Raw genomic sequence first — 19,143 nt, forward strand, 5'->3', positions numbered from 1 at the left:
TATAGAACTAATTGGATTAATTATAGCTTCGTTGGAAGTCTGAATGTTACAGGAAGATGATCTGAGTCAAAGTCAGCATGTGTAATCGGTTCACTACGAATGTGACTTTGATCTGTTCAATTCCTGTTACCATGTTACCAGATCAATTGTAGAGGGGTTTTTCACGAAAGAGAAACAAGTCGGATTACTGGGATGGAAAACTGTGAAGTAGCCAGCTGGGAGTTGATTATGAAGTATTTTACCATTACTGTTATTTTGCCTACAATTCCACTGGACATGCTTAGCATTTAAGTCCCCTATTACGAAAACTTTCGGTCGATATCTTGTGAGTTTTTGCAAATCGCCTTTGAAGAAATTTAATTGTTCGCCGGTGCATTGGAATGGCAAATATGCTCCAGCGATGAAATAAATTCCATGAATGGTTTCAACTTCGATTCCCAAGCTTTCAAAAACTTTAGTATTGGAAGAAGGTAAAATTCGATGTTTAATTTGCCGTTGGACAAAAATGGCAACACCACCACCCATTCCAGTAAACCTGTCAAATCGATGAACCACATAATGTGGATTACTTTTCAATTTGACATTTGGTTTAAGAAAAATTTCTGTCATAATGGTAATATGAATTTTGTGAACTTTGAGAAAATTATGAAATTCATCTTCACTCGATTTTAAAGATCGAGCATTCCAATTTAAAATATTCAAAAATTTATTTAACATCACTGTTGATTTTTAAATTCATTATAATACTATTTGCATATTGCCATCCGATTTGAAATGCTTCAAAAAGTGATGAAGTCGAATTCATTCGGATGATCATTTGAAAAAGGCGGGTGGGTAATGTCAGAGGCATAACTGGATGTCGTGAATACGAAAACAACTGACATGTTCCTTAACACTTCCGAATATCAATTAGTTGATTAATTGTACGAGTTATGCAAGCATTCCCCTTTTTCACATTTTTCACAAAAACAAAGAAGGCTTCACTTGATCTCGATTACTGTGAATTTCACACAGCGAAAATTGCACAAATCTAACCAAACTGTTCTAGATTTGCACTAAACTGAAGATATTTCCCTTCGATTTGCGAACAACAAATCCTAACAGTTCCTTAGAAAACTTTTAGGGCCATTAGAATGGCTGTTTTCGTGTAATGCTCTCCACCGTTGCTTTTTCACCAATGCAAACAAATGACTGGCAGCTGTGACGTAATAGCTCTTGTCGGAGGCGAAACTAGCTTTGCAAACGACACAAAATAGATCTGCTCGCAGTGGCGATAGAATCCAAACTAATCCAATTTTTGTTGAGAGTCTTGTTTTTACCTGATTTCGTTGTAGCTTTTTCACTAATGGGCGGTCCTAACGGCTATAGAAGTAGCAACATATAGAATTTTAATTTCGATATTTCATTACAGATTTGCATTTCATTGAAAGAAACTATCCGGCTGTTGTACGGGATTCATTCCTGCCGTTCAGAAGGACGAAATTGTGGAACTCACTACGATATTAAACACTGTTCGGAACATTTTTCTCGAACGATTTGTTGTACAGCAGCAGATATTTTGTTCTATTCCCCAGAACGCGTTATGATTGGCTGGTGTTGACATGGGTCAACGGTGGCAGGTTTTTCAATAGTGTACTATTGAAATACTTCAATGCTGTTGCTATACACGTTCAAGTTGAAAAATTTCGATTCTATTGGTAGTTAGATTATATAAATCCTTTCACAGATCACCGAGCTATGAGCTTTAAAAATACGAGAAAGGCAATCGTGCCTTATGAATTATCCTCTTTGATACTCGTTTATACCAAACATATCAGAAAAGTTTAATTTTGAACTATCTGAGATTATCTCACACAAGTGAATATTTTATCATAAAATTGTGATCATATTTCCGACGGTATGTAGCAAACATTATGTTGATTCATTAGATACAACAAGAGATATTCACGATCAAAAATTTATCACCCTCTCAGAGGGTAAATTTTGAAAAGGCATCCCATAGTAAAGTAAGTCGTATTCACGACAAAAGTTGATCTTGTAGGTAGATTATTTTATTTTCAGTTATATCGCCTAAATCTACTTCATTTAAAGAAGCGAATGGCATTGAAGGAATATTGGTAGGTAGACTGCCATTAGAAGAAGATGATTTGGCTGATCTACCTATTAATAAATTGTTTTCGTTAGAAGATGAACTGCAAGGGGTTCCTGTGTTTTGATTATTTACATTAGAAAAATTAAGTGGTAGATCACTACTTGTTACACTAGCGTAACTGACATTAGAAGAAGATGATGACTAGGTCGATCTACCTGTCAATAAATTGTTTTCGTTAGAAGATGAATTGGAAGTTTCAAATTCGAAGAAATAAGTGCCTTAGAAGAATTAGGCGTTTTTTGATTTTCAGGTATTTTTTTTGTAAATATAAGGTCGTTGATTTGACTTGTTGTCTAAGCGAACGAGCGTTTAAAATTTTTTCCCTGACAGGACATTTCAAATAATTGGATTTATGATTTCCATCGCAATTTGAACATGAAAATTTATCAGTGGTTTCATTCATTGGACAAACGTCTTTCGAATGCGATTTACTACAATTCAAACACCGTATATCCATATGACAATTTTCGGTTCCATGGCCAAAGCCTTGGCAACAACGACATTGCGTTTGCAATACCATTATGCCGTGTATAATGTCCCCAATGAATTTTAATGTGGGAAATGAAACGTACTTTCTCTAAAGTTTTGAAATTTTTTACGTCACTTCGATTGGTTACTTTGGAAGGGGTAAACCCAAGCAATTCTTTTAGTTCATTTGTAATTTCATCATTACTTTGATCATTTGATAAGCCTTTCAAGACAGCCTTGAAGGGTCTGTCTGATGTTATATCATATAAATAAAATTTATGGAGGACAAATATCGGATAAGACGTTCATAATCTTCCAATCCATCAACCAAGACTCGACATTCTCCTCTTCGTCCGATTTGAAATGAGACTTTTACTTCCGGGAGAAAAGTAGAAAGCTCAGTACGGAATGCTTTGAAGTCGGAAATCATCACCGTCACTGGTGGCATAGATTGTGGTTTCTGCCCAGAACGATGAGCGTCCATTTTGGGAATTTTTGAAGAATTTTCTTCTATGTCGCTACAATCGGATTGAGGAAGAATCTCGTAAATATTGTTAGACGGCATAGAATCAACGGAAGGGAAATCCGTCTGTTATTTTTACATTCAGATTCTATAAGATCGTGAATGCTATCAGGAAAAATGTTGAATAATGGATTGTGATTTATTCCGTATGAATTATTTTTAGCCTTAGGCTTGTTGCCTTTCCGGTTGGATGCAGCCATTTTTGAAATGAATGAAATTTGAAATCAAATTAACTAGGCTAAATTAGTCTTCGATTAGAATCCTAGCTTGGAAAAAGTCTTGATAAAGACTGATTTTGTGGTAGTCTTAATAGAGACTGATTAGTTCGAAGATTAGTTATTTGAATAGCTAGCCTTAAAAAGGCTGATTAATTTCCCAGTCTTGAAAAAAAAACTGATTATATTAGAATATCATTCTTTGTATAGCCTTGAAAAAAAGACTCTTAGTGGTTCAGGTTGCCATGAAAAATATTGAAGCCTTGAATCAATGAAAGTCTAGGTAGCCGAAAAATTTCCATGAGCCAAGAGCTATACGCGTGCGGTGCGAACGACTGTTCAACACTGACTGACATCAGTTTTAATATGTTTTTCGGTTGTCCTATATCTACTTGGAGATTTTTTTATTTTCCAGTTGTTGTCTGATATAGATTTGCTGCCGGCAGCTCCTTTTCTGGTTCGCATAATGTTTTTCCCAAATTTAGTATGTCTGTTGGTTTGTTAGCGCCCATTGGCGTTTCTCTGTGTGTCCTCTCCCGCATGGGTTCTTTACCTTGTACTAAATATAATGATCCTCTTGGACGAGGTCTCACTTTCGTGCTGAACTGTATAGGTTCTTCTTGCATGTATATTGTTTCGTTTTATTACTTAAACTTGTGACGTATCTATTTATGAAGTCCATCCCGAGAATTCCATTGAACCCCATTTCTTCGACTACGTCGAATTTTACTTTTAGATTCATGCCTTGCATTATAAATTCTTCCTTGGTTGTACCTAGACTTATCCGACCACCCCGTATACCGTATTTACTCTTGTCCGATTATCTTACCAGCGCCTATTTCATCCGCACATTTTCTACTGATTAAGTTGGAACTAACCCCTGTATCGATTAAAAATTCTTACTAATATATGGGTTAGTTGTAGACCCTAATTTAATCTCATATGCATTAAATCAATTTCTAATCATTACATGACTTGTGGTTCCTGACTTCCTTTCTTCTCGGATGCGTTTTTGGTTTACTGACCCAATATTCATCTTGGCCGCCTCTTGCTGTCTCATTTCTTGTATAATATCTGTGATTTGCCCGACTTGATTTCTCAACTGTGAAATAGATCTTTGAATTTCACGTTTATTCATTTTTAAGTCTCGCTTTCGAATAATGTCATGGGGTGTTCGGTCCTCTGTCCACTCGAACTGCCCCTTGTGAAGTTTTTCTATAGTTGTTGTGAATGTTATAGTTATTATCTCGATTGTTTTGATGCTCCTGCCGGTATGAGCGCTCCGCTGTTTAATAATTGTTCCAATTGTTCCAGCTTCTGCGTATGGGTATTTTGTGGTTGGTGCCCATACGTTCGAGCACTTGGTCGTTGTTGATCTTCTCTCTCATACTCTCTTCTAGTTACTCGGTTACACGGTTCCTGTCGGCACGCCTGGTTCGATTCGCCATAATGTCTCTGGTTGGACCCACCGCTTAACGCATTATATTGCCGCGGTGTGCTCAGCTCCTGACTGTGTTTCATGGTGGGGAACTAGACCTTCATCGCCTCGTGGGATTCTGAAATTATCTCCCTGGTGGTATGTATGATTTTGCCTCGCGCCGCGGTTCGTTCTCGTATGCGTGATGTTATAGTTATTATTTTGATTATAGTTCCGCACCTGCCTATTACCATTCCCGTGTCCGACATACGCCTCTTGGTTTCTTGGGCCACTCCTATTTTCCTGTTGGTATGGCTGGTTGCCATTTCTATTTCGTGAGACTCGACAGGCTTCAAGTCTCTGCTCTATCTCTTTCAGGTGATCACAGTCTGCATGTTTCTCCTGAAGAAACTGTACGAGTTCCCTGAACGTGTTTTTTTGGCTTCTTGCCACTTGCTTGAAACTCTTGTTTTTCAATCCTTAAATAAAGTGGCTTTTCAAAAATTTTTCTGAATACGAGATCTCAGTTTGATTATCTCCACGATACACATAAATGTGTAACGCTCTGTTGGCGTATGATGTAAACGACTCTGTCTGCCGCTGCTCAAGCAAATACAAATTATTTGTATTTGGCTCAAGTGTCTTCACATTCTGTTGGATATCGAACTTTTTCTGCTGAATTCCCGTTTCAGTTTGTGAGACATGGCCTCCCATGTATTTGTCCGTATTTTCCCAGATATGCTTCCTCGGTGTGTTGCTGGATTTGGGTCTTTTACGATTGAACCGTCCAATATCTTTGTCGAGGAGTTATATTTCTCCTTCATAATACTGTATCGATCTGTTAAATTATTCTAGATTGCTATATTCCTCGAATGCCTCTTTCAGCGCTTGAGTTTATCCTAACACGCCTTGTAATGATATTGGTCGTGTTTTGTTTCTGAATACATCATCGTGTTCCCTTCTTATATACTTTTAGATTTCGCTCAGTTTGTCCATTTGCGAGGACACCGAGGGGGACGACACTCAAAAACTTCATTCCTGATCCAAAAGGATTAATGGTCATACTCGGTTGTGCATATTCTTGTAGCTACTTTTCCATCTTTACTGATCATAGTATTTTTTGATGGTTTTGATGGTTCAAAATATTACCTTGGTGATTGATACGTTGTTGATAACTATATTTGTGTTAAGAAGCTGCAGAATTGTCACTAGAAAAATGATGACCGGAAAAGGTCCTAATTGATTTGTTATAGAGGATGCATATTTCAAACAGTTCTGTGTCGAAAGTAGAGAACAATATAACATAAAAGAGTGATAAATACTTCCGAGATTATCTGTTAAAATTTCTTTTCATCATGATGATCTTCTGAACAAACAGTTACAGTTAGCACAATCGAATTTAAGTTCTGTTGATTTAGACAACGCGAAGAGGACCATCCGGATAAATATACGGTGAAAAATATGCTCGCTAAAATTAATATGTCCACCTTCAAACAGTTTTTTTTATTCAATAGTATAATATATTTTTAGGCACACTGCTTAAGCTCTAAGATGCCAAGGGTATTTTCTAATCTTAATTAACGCCTAACTTAAAACTAGAATAGTATCATTAGATTATGTCGTCTCGAATTTTCGAAAATCCAGCTTTCAACTGGCGTTCGGCAGGTGAATTGAATATTGAATGACTTCCAGATGGCACTATCTATGGCCGCTTCCTTTCGGTTCGTGTGGATTCGCGGGAAACACCCCGAGGCTACGAGACCCGGCGGGTGGCCCGCATGCTGGTCATCGACTGGAGCGTAGGACCGTAGGCGGTGATGGTGATGTTACGAAGAGAATGAAAAAAAAACCTGTTTTAATCCACCTAGTGGTGTAATGATGCCTTTCTCATATCAATCATACTATCATATATAATACTGTGGTGTTCTTCAAAATTATTTTTCTTCGATTCTTAAAAGAATAACCGAAATAGATTTGTTTGACCGTCTACTGATAAAAACTATCAATTGGAAAAGATTTGAGGTCGATTTAGAAAACTTTTTATGGTTTTTCGCTATTTTCAGTGATGGTATAAACTTTTTAAAACACTTTACCCTATATTTCCGGATTCGGAAGTCGGATCCTGATGAAATTCAGGAATTACGTATGGGACCACAGGACCTTTCATTTGAACCTAAGTTTGTGAAAATCGGTCGCGCCATCTATGAGAAAAACAAGAAAATATATTTTCATTTTTTTGCGCATTTTACACCGGAAGTCGGAATCAAACAATATTCAGGAATTTTGTATGGGACTACAAGACCTTTCATTTGAATCCAAGTTTGTGAAAATCCATTTTACCCCATAATTCCGGAACCGGAAGTCGGATTCAAATAATATTCAGGAATTTTGTATGGGACCACAAGACCTTTCATTTGAATCTTGATTTGTGAAAATCGGTTCAGCCATCTCCGAGAAAAGTTAGTGCAAAAACGTTACATACACACATACACACATACGCACACACACACACACACGCACACATACACACACACACACACACACACACACACACGGAGACATTTTGCGTACTCGACGAACTGAGTAAAACGGTTCAAAAGTGGGTTTTCACAGTGATTGCATAAGCTTTCTATAAAGGTAAAGGCAAAAAGTAAATATTGTGGAAACCGAGGTAAATATACCCCCTATTTACCTCGGTTTCCACAAAATGTCTGAAAACTAGAGACATCTAATTAGTTGCCATCGAGATGGTGAAGAGACGGGGAAAGGGGGAACGAAAAGTTAGTGACAAAAAAAGATTCCAATGAAGATTGTGGACAGGGACGGCGATCGAGAGAATCGGGCGAATGTTAGTGTCGAACCTGTAGGTGGAGATTATACTTTCTGAACGAGGTATGACAGATTACACTTGGATATTAATGTGTTTGAGGTACTGATATATAAGAAGCATATAAGAGATATCCCGACTAGCCAACACATCTCGGACCGGAACTTCAGGTGGTCTACCTCGGGCCCTTAGGGAATCCTTTAATAAAGACCTGGCGTCACCTTCAAACAGTTCCGTATTCTCTCAATAGTAATTGTAATTGTATTCAATACAAATATTTTTATTGTGTAAAACTACTACTTTTACGTTTCAATATTTATTGCAGAAATTAGTTGCGAAACATTGCTGATGTGGTACTCTACAGCTATGCGTAAAGACTTATTTCGTGCAAGAGCTTTAGTCCTGGCGTCTCGATTTATATTAACCTGCGGTAGAGATGATGTTCAATACGTCTAAAATTCTCGCAAAATTTAGCGATTTCACTAATACGAAATCAATAACAATTTATTTTCGAGTAGTTGTGTTTGTACATAGTTTGTTTTTTTTTATCGAACTGTAACTACCGCATTTCAAAATCCTATTTAAAAATCTCAAACACTGTCCCGCGTTCATGTTTATAGTTTATAACAAGCCATATAATCAAATTCATGAAATTTTTTATTATTTAATGCACCACAAAACGTATTTTCTTATCCAGCAATTTATTTTCTTGATTGATTGCGTTGTGTTGACAACTCGTTAAATGTCATGAAATAAAAGAATACTTTAGGAGAGATCGCATGTGCTTCGATTTTCTTATCAACGGTTGGATACGCTTTAGAATGGTTAGATGTTATAATGAGGATAAATGCAATATGATTAGTTTCCATTGACTTTTCAAGTTTTTCTTGGCATTATCCGGATCTGTCGTCCCCCTCGGAGGACACCCTAAAATTTCTCACGAGTCCTTGCTATAGACCCACATTTTCTTTACCAAAATTTCCAAACAGACACAAAAAAACACACACACTTGGCGAAAAGTGTAGTGGTTCTCTATGTACTTGTTTAATTCACCTGATTAAAATAGCTTTCTCAATAAACTTTAAAGGAATCCAGTTGCACAAAAGAAAATAATAGTGTATTGGTCTATTGATTGCCGCCTTGGCGTCTATGAAGCCCAACAATGCCGATACTTGTTGTCTTTTCAGATACCCTTCACATAGGTCAGACAAGGCAGATACAGGCTTGATGGAGCCGTTTGATTCCTGTTGTAGTATTCACTGCTCCGAAAGTATTGATCTTTCTACTCTGAAACTTTGCCAAGATTGAGTAAACCCCTAAGGCTTCTTTTTCAACAGTAAAAAAAGATAAACATTATGCCCAAGTTTGAAATTTTTTTATTCGTTTAAAATTTTTTAATTTTTTTCATTATATTAACCATAAAGGTTGTTTTATGGAATCGTTTATTTAAAAGCTAAGGAAAAGACGCACATTTAATGTTTTAGACAAATTTGTGTATCTTTATTAGATTTTACAGTATAGGCTGCTGAAAAAAGGGTCTTTTTTGAAAACGCAAAATCTCGAAAATTCTACGTACCATACTGAAATAAAAAAATACGTGTTGAATATTTTTGAGTTCTTTACCGAAAAAATAGTTAGATAAAAAAAAGCATTTGGGTGGCTGATTTTGCGTGGAATGCCCCATATATATATATATATATATATATATATATATATATATATATATATATATATATATATATATATATATATATATATATATATATATATATATATATATATATATATATATATATATATATATAATATAAATTAACGAAAAATCTACGACGCCAATAATTGTGACCAAAGGGTTGTCGATCGAGAGTCTACCACACCAACACGTGCTATACGATTATACGATATGCCACGACATGGAACCAGCCTAATTCTAGGTCAGCACTTTCGGCTCATAGAAACTTGGAACCACCGACTATAGAAACTGGGAACCACCGACTATCAGGGCGGACAACGTGACCAGCAGACCATCTGCGTCAAATGCAGGATCAGCAGTTTTAGGGAAAGTGGGTTTGTGCAATCGATATAAAATAAATAAATCAGTCCAGTTCATACCTCCGTTGTTATTATTTTTTAAAAATCCGAATTCCCCAAGTGGGTTATTAATTGGCGCAGTCGTACAGGATAGTTGCTCAAAGTGTTCGCGAAGTAGGAATCGGTTCCGGAACTTAGTCGTTCGTTAAAGTATGTCGCGGATTAGAAGACCACCTGCAGCCGAAGACAGCAAAGACCATTCGTTACAACAAGCTCGAGAGAACATCGACAATTGTAAGTAATTTTACATCTAAAGACGGACAAGAGCTTTCTAGAAAAAAATAAAACCCTTGTCTCTATACAAAAAACATAATGCTTACTAGTTCATAGAGTAACTCTAAATATCACAAAAGGGTTTAAACTAACATAAAAAGAAAAGACAACAATATCTAAATAAACTCAATTTAAACAACACAAATAAACATACAGGAAGTGATAGTGAAAAAATGGAGCATCTACAAGCTTAAATATTAGACCTGCAAAATTTATTGCTGGACAAAGAAGAACAAATTGAGCGAATGTATTTGGAAGCCATAGGTGCTGCGGAGGCGGTGCAGGCAGCCCAGCTGCAGACTCCACAAATCATTAAGGATTTGCCATCCGTTGATGGCAATCCAATCAAATTGCATAGTTTTATTAAAAGTATAGATAATGTGATGCCGATACTCGGAAACGCGAGAGGCACCGCTGTTTATAGCAATTCGCGCAAAGATCCACGGAGACGTCGATAATGTGCTAGAACTCTATGGCACAAATCTCGAGAGGGAAGAAATAAAAAACAATCTCATTACCCACTACAGTGACAGGCGAGACGAGGTATGTCTAACCAGAGACTTGTTTCGTTTGGAACAGGCCTCAACAGTAGAAGAGTTTTACGGGAGATTTTCAAGACAATTCCGGCCATCTCAATTCAACCAACAATCTTCAAAACCTGTCCCCATGAAAGTCGACCTTCCATTCAAAGTCATCAAGTAAATTACATAAATCGTACACACTCACCAAGAGCAACTCTTGGACCAAACTACCAGTTACAAGTAGACGAAGAACAAAATTTAATTAATCAAGATCAACCGTATGACTATATCACTTCGATCATTATAACATACCAGACAACCAGCAACAAGCTATCTAACCGGATATGCAGAACTATACTGAACCTTAACAACAGTTGGATAAGAACACTGATGAACCTGTTTCTGACGAGTTAAATTTTCGTTTAACAGGAAAAACTTTACACCCGACCTAAGCAACTTTATTCCATATGTAAAACTTCGGACATCAACAGGAAATTTTTTAAATTTCCTTATCGATACCGGAGCAAATAAAAATTAATTAGACTCGAAACATTCACACACGTAGTAGATAAATTCGTAGTTTTCAACCCTTTTTCGAACATACCCAATACCAAACTACTAACATTTTTCTTGTTCAAATTCCACCCATTTTTCGATGGACTGATAGGATATCAGTCTCTGAGAGATCTGAAAGCAGAAATTATCACCTCGAATGAACTACGCCTTCCAGCTGGAATTATACAAATGCAAGGAAATATCCTGATACCTCTTGCATAAACCTTAACGCGCACGAGAGCAAGATAATTAATCTGCCAATCAACACCACAGAAGGCGATTTTCTTGTGGAAAATGATATTCAAATAAACCAAGACCTAGTTATTAACTCTGGGCTATACTATGCCTCATATAATAGAGCATTCTTCCGAATCTCAAACCTTACAGATACACCAACTAAATTTTCAGTCACATACCCAATCAAAATCCAGTTAAATAATTTCGAAACAGGAAACCCATCATTTCCAAAAAAAACAGACCGAAAAACCAGTTGAAGAATTTCGTACCGATCATCTCAATCTAGAGGAAAAAACTGAACTTTTAAAAGTGATTGCGGATCACTGTGACGTGTTTCACTTGGAAGGACAAGCCTTTCTTCCAGTTCACTGTAAATCGTATCGCTACCCCTTCTGTCATCGAGAAGAAGTACAGAAGCAGATAGATAACATGTTGAAACAACAAATTATAAGGCCATCAAACAGTCCTTGGTCCTCCCCAGTGTGGGTCGTACCAAAGAAATTAGATGCCTCTGGTACTCAGAAATGGCGCTTAGTCATAGATTATCGCAAGTTGAACAATGAAACGACCGAAGACAGGTATCCCATTCCAAACATCACGGATATTTTAGACAAATTAGGACGCTGCATGTATTTTTCGACGCTAGATCTTGCCTCTGGTTTTCACCAGATAGAAGTCGACGAGAAAGATATACAAAAAACCGCCTTTACAGTAGAAAATGGTCATTATGAATACTTAAGAATGTCTTTTGGCTTGAGGAATGCGCCATCTACCTTCCAACGGGTAATGGACAACATTCTTAGAAAACATATTGGAATCCGTTGCCTCGTGTACATGGATGACATTATAGTGTTTTCCACTAGCTTGAAGGAATATTTAGACAACCTTCGCCTAATTTTCGAAACGTTTTCAAAATTTAACATGAAAATACAATTAGAAAAGAGCGAATTTCTTCACCAAGAAGTTGCGTTCCTGGGCCACCTAGTTACTACCGATGGGGTAAAACCCAATCCCGACAAGATTCACATCATAATACACTGGCCACTTTCGAATAATGGAAAAACAGCTTAAAGGATTTCTCGGCGTTATAGGTTACTATAGGAAATTCATCAAAGATTTCGCATGACTCGCAAAACCCTTAACCAATGCATTACGAGAAGGCGAAGCCGTCAAACACTCGGATGAGTTCGAAAAAGCGTTTGAAAAACTAAAAGCTATCCTCACGAGTAGTAACATACTCAAATATCCCGAATTCGATAAAACATTTATTTTCATCACTGATGCATCAAACTATGCAGTAGGTGCAGTGCTATCACAAGGTGCAGTTGATAGTGACCGACCAATTGCTTTTACCTCAAGAACGCTGAATAAATCCGAAGAGAATTATTCAGCAATCGAGAAAGAATTTCTAGCCATTGTCTGGGGATGTAAATATTTTCGCCCTTATCTATATGGACGTAGATTTATCTTATACACGGACCACAAACCACTCACGTATAGTATGAATTTGAAAGATAGCAACAGTAGGCTTCATCACTGGCGACTATACCTGAAACAATTCCATTTTGAATGTCAAAATGTAGTTGCAGACGAGCTGTCAAGAGTGCATCACGAATTAAACGTGAATGAAGTAGAAAACTTCTCCGATGACGCAACCGTACACTCCGCCGACACGGATGACAAGGAATTCATACCATGCAAGGATATCCCGTTGAATCTCTACTCAAATCAAATAGTCTTGAATTTGGCCCAGAAGACTCAGAAGCATACGAAGAAATCTTCCCAAGAATCCATAGACGAACCATTACCAAAATATCGTACGGAGTCCCATACCTTATAAGACTTTTTAAGGACTGTATAGACCCCAAACGAACTAACTGCATTATGTGCCCCGAGAGACTGATCGGGACAATACAAACGGTTTATCATAATTATTTCAGCCGAGGTAAACCATTCAAAATTTATATTACACAGAAAATCCTAGACGATCTAAGGACTCCAGAGGAGCAAAATTTAGAAATAGAACAAACGCACAAATTCGCTCATCACGGAGTCTGGGAAAACAAACGTAAAATCCAACAATTTGTAAAACTATGCATTATCTGCAACAAGGAAAAATATGAAAGGCACCCATACCAGATTCACCTGACCAATACTCCAGAATCAAATAAACCTTGGGAAATAATCCATGTAGACCTTTTCATCTCTCAACCAACGATCCTCATTTCTGAGGTTGATAAGTTTTCAAGATTTGCTTCTATTATCTCCATAAAATCTAGAACTATAGTTGACATAAAAAGGGCTTAACGAAGTTATTTTCTTTGCGCGGTACTCCTAATAGTATGGTTTGTGACAATGACCCTGCACTAAAGTCTATAGAAATTCGCAACTTGTTAAGTCTAAACATTGCGATATATTTTTTCCCCCTAATCATAGTTTGAGGAATAGTCGAAAGGTTTCATTCGACCATAGCCGAAATATTCCGATGCATTAAAAATAAACACGACGACCTGGGAAGGAAAGACATTTTCAGAATAGCCTGCACTTTATATAACAACACTATCCACTCTGCTATAGGAATCAAACCGCGTGAGGAATTCTTCGGGTTAAAAGATGGATAACACGGGAAAATTAATTCATAAAGAAAACCTCAAAAGGATTCGATCATTTTATTGTCTATCGGTTCAGGAAAGTGTGGAAAAGGCGAACTTTTAACTGGGTAATAATCACGTATCTAATTATCAGTACCTCTTCACAAACAATCCAAGTCCATGACATAAGTAATAATCCAGGGGCACTAATACTAAAGAACGGACAGGCTAGAATAAGCAACGGACACAAAAGATTTCTTCACATAATAGACCTAGCAGAACTCGAAACCTCTTTAAAAATTCTAGAAAGCACGACAGAAGAAACTAACGACAATAATCTCTCAAGACTCATTAGAATCAAAATCACATCAACAAAATCCCTGTTAGAAACATTGTACCCTAAAGTAAGAGCTAGAAGAGCTTTAGAAATACTTGGAACCACAATACTTGGAACCACAGTTAAAATTTATAACTGGTAATCTCGATGCAAACGATTTAAAAGTCATTAATGAAAATTTTCACAACATTCATTAATCAAATGAAATTAATTTAAAAAATCGAAAACAGGTTACAGATATTCTTGAACGAAATTGAAACCCAAAAAAATGATTCAATCAAAATTTCTGAAGAAAACCATCTAGCTGAAGAAACCATTAGGATAGTAACCTTGTTTCAAATAGATTCAGTTTACCAGATATTAAAACTGATCGAAAACACATTAGCACTAGCACAATTGAATGTTATGAATCGCCAAATATTGAGTCACAATGAAATCGTTTCCATAGGTAAAGATCTTAGAAGAGAGGGACTAGAATTCAATAGCCTTGACGAGGTCTGCAGACTTTTTTCAACTACAACCACTAATTTAGCCAGAACACTATCAGAAGATAAAACTCATACCGATACCCATAGGAAACAAAATGTTAGCCGTAGAGTACACAACACTGCTGGTACATCGCAACCAAACGTTAGCAATATTATCAAAATGCTCAGAATCCATACACACGACCATATGTAAACCAAAGCAGGTGCAAGACATCAGCGAAAACGAATGCATTGCACCACTTGTGCGAGAAAGCAGAGGCAAATGCCCTTTCAAGGAAACCACACAAATGACAGAATTCAAACTGTTAACCCCTGGAACAATACTAGCAATAGTAATACATGGATCCGTCATGTTGAGTAGCACATGCGGAATTGATGAAAAGGACATCCATGGAATTGCCCTAATTACTTTTTCCAACTGTCCCGTCTGGATCCAAAATAAACTATTCGAGAACTACGAAGTCAAAGTCAAACCAGCTATCATATCACCGTTAAATCGACTACAAATTGATGAAGCATCTCTGGAACCCTTTGTTAACAATTCAGAACTACAGACACTACACATAAAAAACAGGGAGCTAAAAGCTGCTGAATTTAAATACAATTCATCCACCATTACAGGCCCGTACCCAGGATTTCGTTTCGGGAGGGGTCCACAGATGAGAAATAATGCGTCTAAGTGATGATTCTTATGCCTTTAGTATTTTTTGTTTTTTGTAGTGAGTGCAAGTATGTAGCATTTTAAGTAAATACGTACTCACATATTTCGGATTGGACAATGAGAGATTTAAGCAAAAATTTCTATGTGTCAAAGGGAAGGGATCGATTTTTACATTTCTTCTAGTCCTAGTCCCAGATTCGACTTCTAGTTCCGGGAAAGCTGAGTGATGAGTATTAAAACCTTCAATTTCAATGGTGTGTTCTTATAAGCCACGATGTAAGAAAGAACAAATATTTCGAAACTCTTCTAGTTTTGAAAAATTTGTTGGTTATTTGTCGAACAGATGGTCGAGCCGATTTTAACAAATTTATATTGAAATGAAGTGCCTTATAATCCCACGCGATCCTATTTAATTTCATCGAGTCAACTTCCGTGTCTGGATCAGAGATGCCTGCAGATTTGTTTGTAAATCAGTAGATTTATAAAATAAGCTGTAGACATGTTTCAGTTGCAGACTTTTTTGTAGACTTTTGAAAATCACGTTTTTAGTAGACGTTGGTAAAAATTTACCGATTTTTTAAATTGCCGCGATCTTTTTTTTTTGTTCGCTATAACAATTCCGTGCTTCATTTTTGAGGAAAATTTGGAGTTCGTGGACTTTTTTTCGAGTTTAAATTTTTGAATATATTTGAGATTTTCAGGGGAATATACGCATAAATATATTTGAAATTTTACAGGGTGATGAGTATAAAATTCAAATTCCTAATTGGGAGTGATGATGTAACAAAAGAAAAATTTTCTTAGTAGCATTCAAAAACTCCAAAACGGAACTCACATAAATTTCTCATAGCTCACACCGATTTTCAATCGCTCCAATAATTCACACTTATACTTATATTACCGAAATCGGTAATGTCCTGTTCTCTGGTGTATAATAATGAAGTAAGTCACCAACCAACCGACATTATCATCATCAGCATAGGCGAACATGCTTCTGAAGTGTGCTCGCGTTCATCTTTTTTATCCTGAGTATGCAAGTGCAACATCCAGCGGCAGGACATCTTTTTCATTCGCAGAATCGTGCTAAAACTATATGTTTGCTCAGTACTAATCTTCATGGCATTTTCTGATCATCCAGTACCATTTCCTTTAATTTTTACATTGATTGTAATCACGGTGAAACCCGACTTTTGAGCCTTGAAAATAAATTAGATTGCAAAAAGAAGCGGGTTATTTTAAACTGGTTGGTCAAATCTTCTAATTAGCACATCTTGTTGATAACCAAAAAACTCATTTCTGTTCCTGATTCCGGAAATAAAAGTTAAAAATCCCAAAGTGGAAATTACTTTACTTCAATTACGTGCCTGCACCATTATAATCATTATCATATTAGCCACAATGTCGATATTTACGATAACACTTTCTTGTATGAGGAAAAAAAACAAAGCCTTTTCACGGGACGTGAAATTCTTGAGGATGGAGCAATTAACGACAAATCTGCGACGCCAACAATTGTTACCAAAGGGTCGTCGATCGAGTCTACCACACCAACACCTGCTATACTATATGCCACGACATTGAACCAGCCTAATTCTAGGTCAGTACTTTCGGCTCATAGCAACTTGGAACCACCGACTATCAGGGCGGACAACGTGACCAGCAGACCATCTGCGTCAAATGCAGGATCAGCAGTTTTAGGGAAAGTGGGATTGTGCAATCGATATAGAATAAATAAATCAGTCTAGTTCATACCTCCGTAGGGTTCAGTTTAGTTATTATTTTTAAAAAATCCGAATTCCGCAAGTGGGTTATTAATTTATATATGTATATAGATATATATATATATATATATATATATATATATATATATATATATATATATATATATATATATATATATATATATATATATATATATATATATATATATATATATATATATATATATATATATATATATATGTATGTAATTTGTTATTTTATTTCTTACTTAAACGCATTTATTCATTCATTTCAGAAACCTTGACCAAGCTGAATTAAGGTAAATCGTTTAGAACTAACAATGAATAGGTATATTAGAACTTGTGGAGTGAATTGAAGAGACTGATTGCTGAATACTTCTTTATCTACTTGCCGATTTGCAATAATTCTTTCGAGTATTTCCTAAAACAGGCATTGGTGAACTCATTCCATACCCTAGCTCTTGCAGTGCCCGCTTGATGTCCTCAAAAACACTTGCATCTTCTATAGTTCCTGGTAAAATCACTGCCTTGTTCGCAGCCAAATCCGCCATTGCTCTACGTAAGGTCTTTCCTACATAATAATAAAATATTTTATCCACTACCAAAACGTACCATATAATTAAATTAATCACCGGAGCGCGTTCGGGGTAAACTGTTAACTTTCCCAACAAGTCTGAATGACGCTATTGGACCAATCATTTCGCGTATGAGTGAAATCAGTTCAACTGATATTTTGGTGGTAGTTTTATCGATACCGTACTTTGGTACGTATAAACAAAGAGGGATTTGTCCTTTTGTTGGTTCTGGAACTCCAAAAACAGCGGCATCAGCAACATCAGGATGCCTGAAAAAAAGTGATAAGATACACTGGATTATTTTTTTCCCTTAGGGGTCAAGCGAAATACAACAAAATTTTCATTCAATGATTGTTTAATGTAATTCATAAGGTATATTTCAGAGAAAGAAACTATTAAAATGCTGAACGAAATTCATTTCTGGCATGTAGAAGGACCAAATTGTGGAATTTTCTATGATATTAAACACTGTTCGGAGCAATTTTCTATGATATTGAACGCTGTTTTTTGTTGCCTTTTTCTCATTCGTTTGCTGTGAAAAGTACAAAGTGATTTTCATTTCAGATTGGCAAAGAAGAAGCTATCTTCATAGTTTTTAGATAACATTTGGAGATATTAAAAGTTTGTATTTTGCTCCAATACAAACGACCAGCAGCTGGATGGCACAATCGCTTTTGTTTGAATCGAAACATTCCGTAGCAGCTCTGGTTCAGTTCATTGAGATCACAAAATGCCTGTGTGTGTGTGTGTGTGTGTGTGACAAATAATGTCACTCAATTTTCTCAGAGATAGGTGAACCGATTTTCACAAACACAGATTCAAATGAAAAGTCTTATGGTCACATAAATAGCTATTAAATTCGATCTCGATCCGACTTCCGGTGCAGAGATGGCGTTTCTTAGAGATGGCTGAACCGATTGCACAAACATAGATTGAAATGAAAGGTCTTAAAATTTTCCTCAATTTCATTTGGATCCGACTTTCGGTTCCGGAATTACAATGGAAATATGTGTAAATTTATGCAAAAATGTGCACTCAATTTTCTCGGAGATTTCCTACCATCTTAATGTTGCTTTTCATTGTAATGTTGCTTTTCTATAAAAGTACACTTATTACCTTTCTCATATAAAAGGTTTGTGCCATCACTTGAAAATTGACTAGTAAAAATTAGAACGGAAGGCTAAGTGTGTATGTGTCATGTGGTTGATATTGAATGTCATCATGCTTTCATAGGGTAAAGTGTGCACACCTTTATTTAAAGCTACGATGCAAAAGAGGGTAGAATTCTTCTAAATTTGGCCCAAAACTGATTTAAATTGTAGGCTACATTAGTTACTTGAAACGAGACCGACTCGATTTTCTCAGAGATGATTTGATCGATTTCCACAAACTTAGGCTCAAATAAAAGTTCCTATAGTCTCATAGGTTGCTGATTAATTTCATCCGGTTCCGACTTCCGGTTTAGGATCT

The 19,143-nt window shown here is 36.5% G+C and overlaps 1 protein-coding gene across 1 annotated transcript in view; it reads right to left on the bottom strand.

Moving 5' to 3' along the window:
* The window catches only part of LOC131428860 (uncharacterized protein K02A2.6-like), a 58,219-nt gene extending 40,570 nt beyond the window's left edge, over window positions 1–17,649 (bottom strand). The window contains exon 1 of the mRNA XM_058592919.1: window positions 17,552–17,649. Coding sequence (XP_058448902.1) covers window positions 17,552–17,649 — 98 coding nt within the window. The remainder of the gene's footprint in view (window positions 1–17,551) is intronic.
* Between the last annotated feature and the right edge of the window lie 1,494 nt (window positions 17,650–19,143).

This window comes from Malaya genurostris, chromosome 2 (assembly GCF_030247185.1).
Source record: "Malaya genurostris strain Urasoe2022 chromosome 2, Malgen_1.1, whole genome shotgun sequence".
Lineage (NCBI taxonomy): Eukaryota > Metazoa > Arthropoda > Insecta > Diptera > Culicidae > Malaya > Malaya genurostris.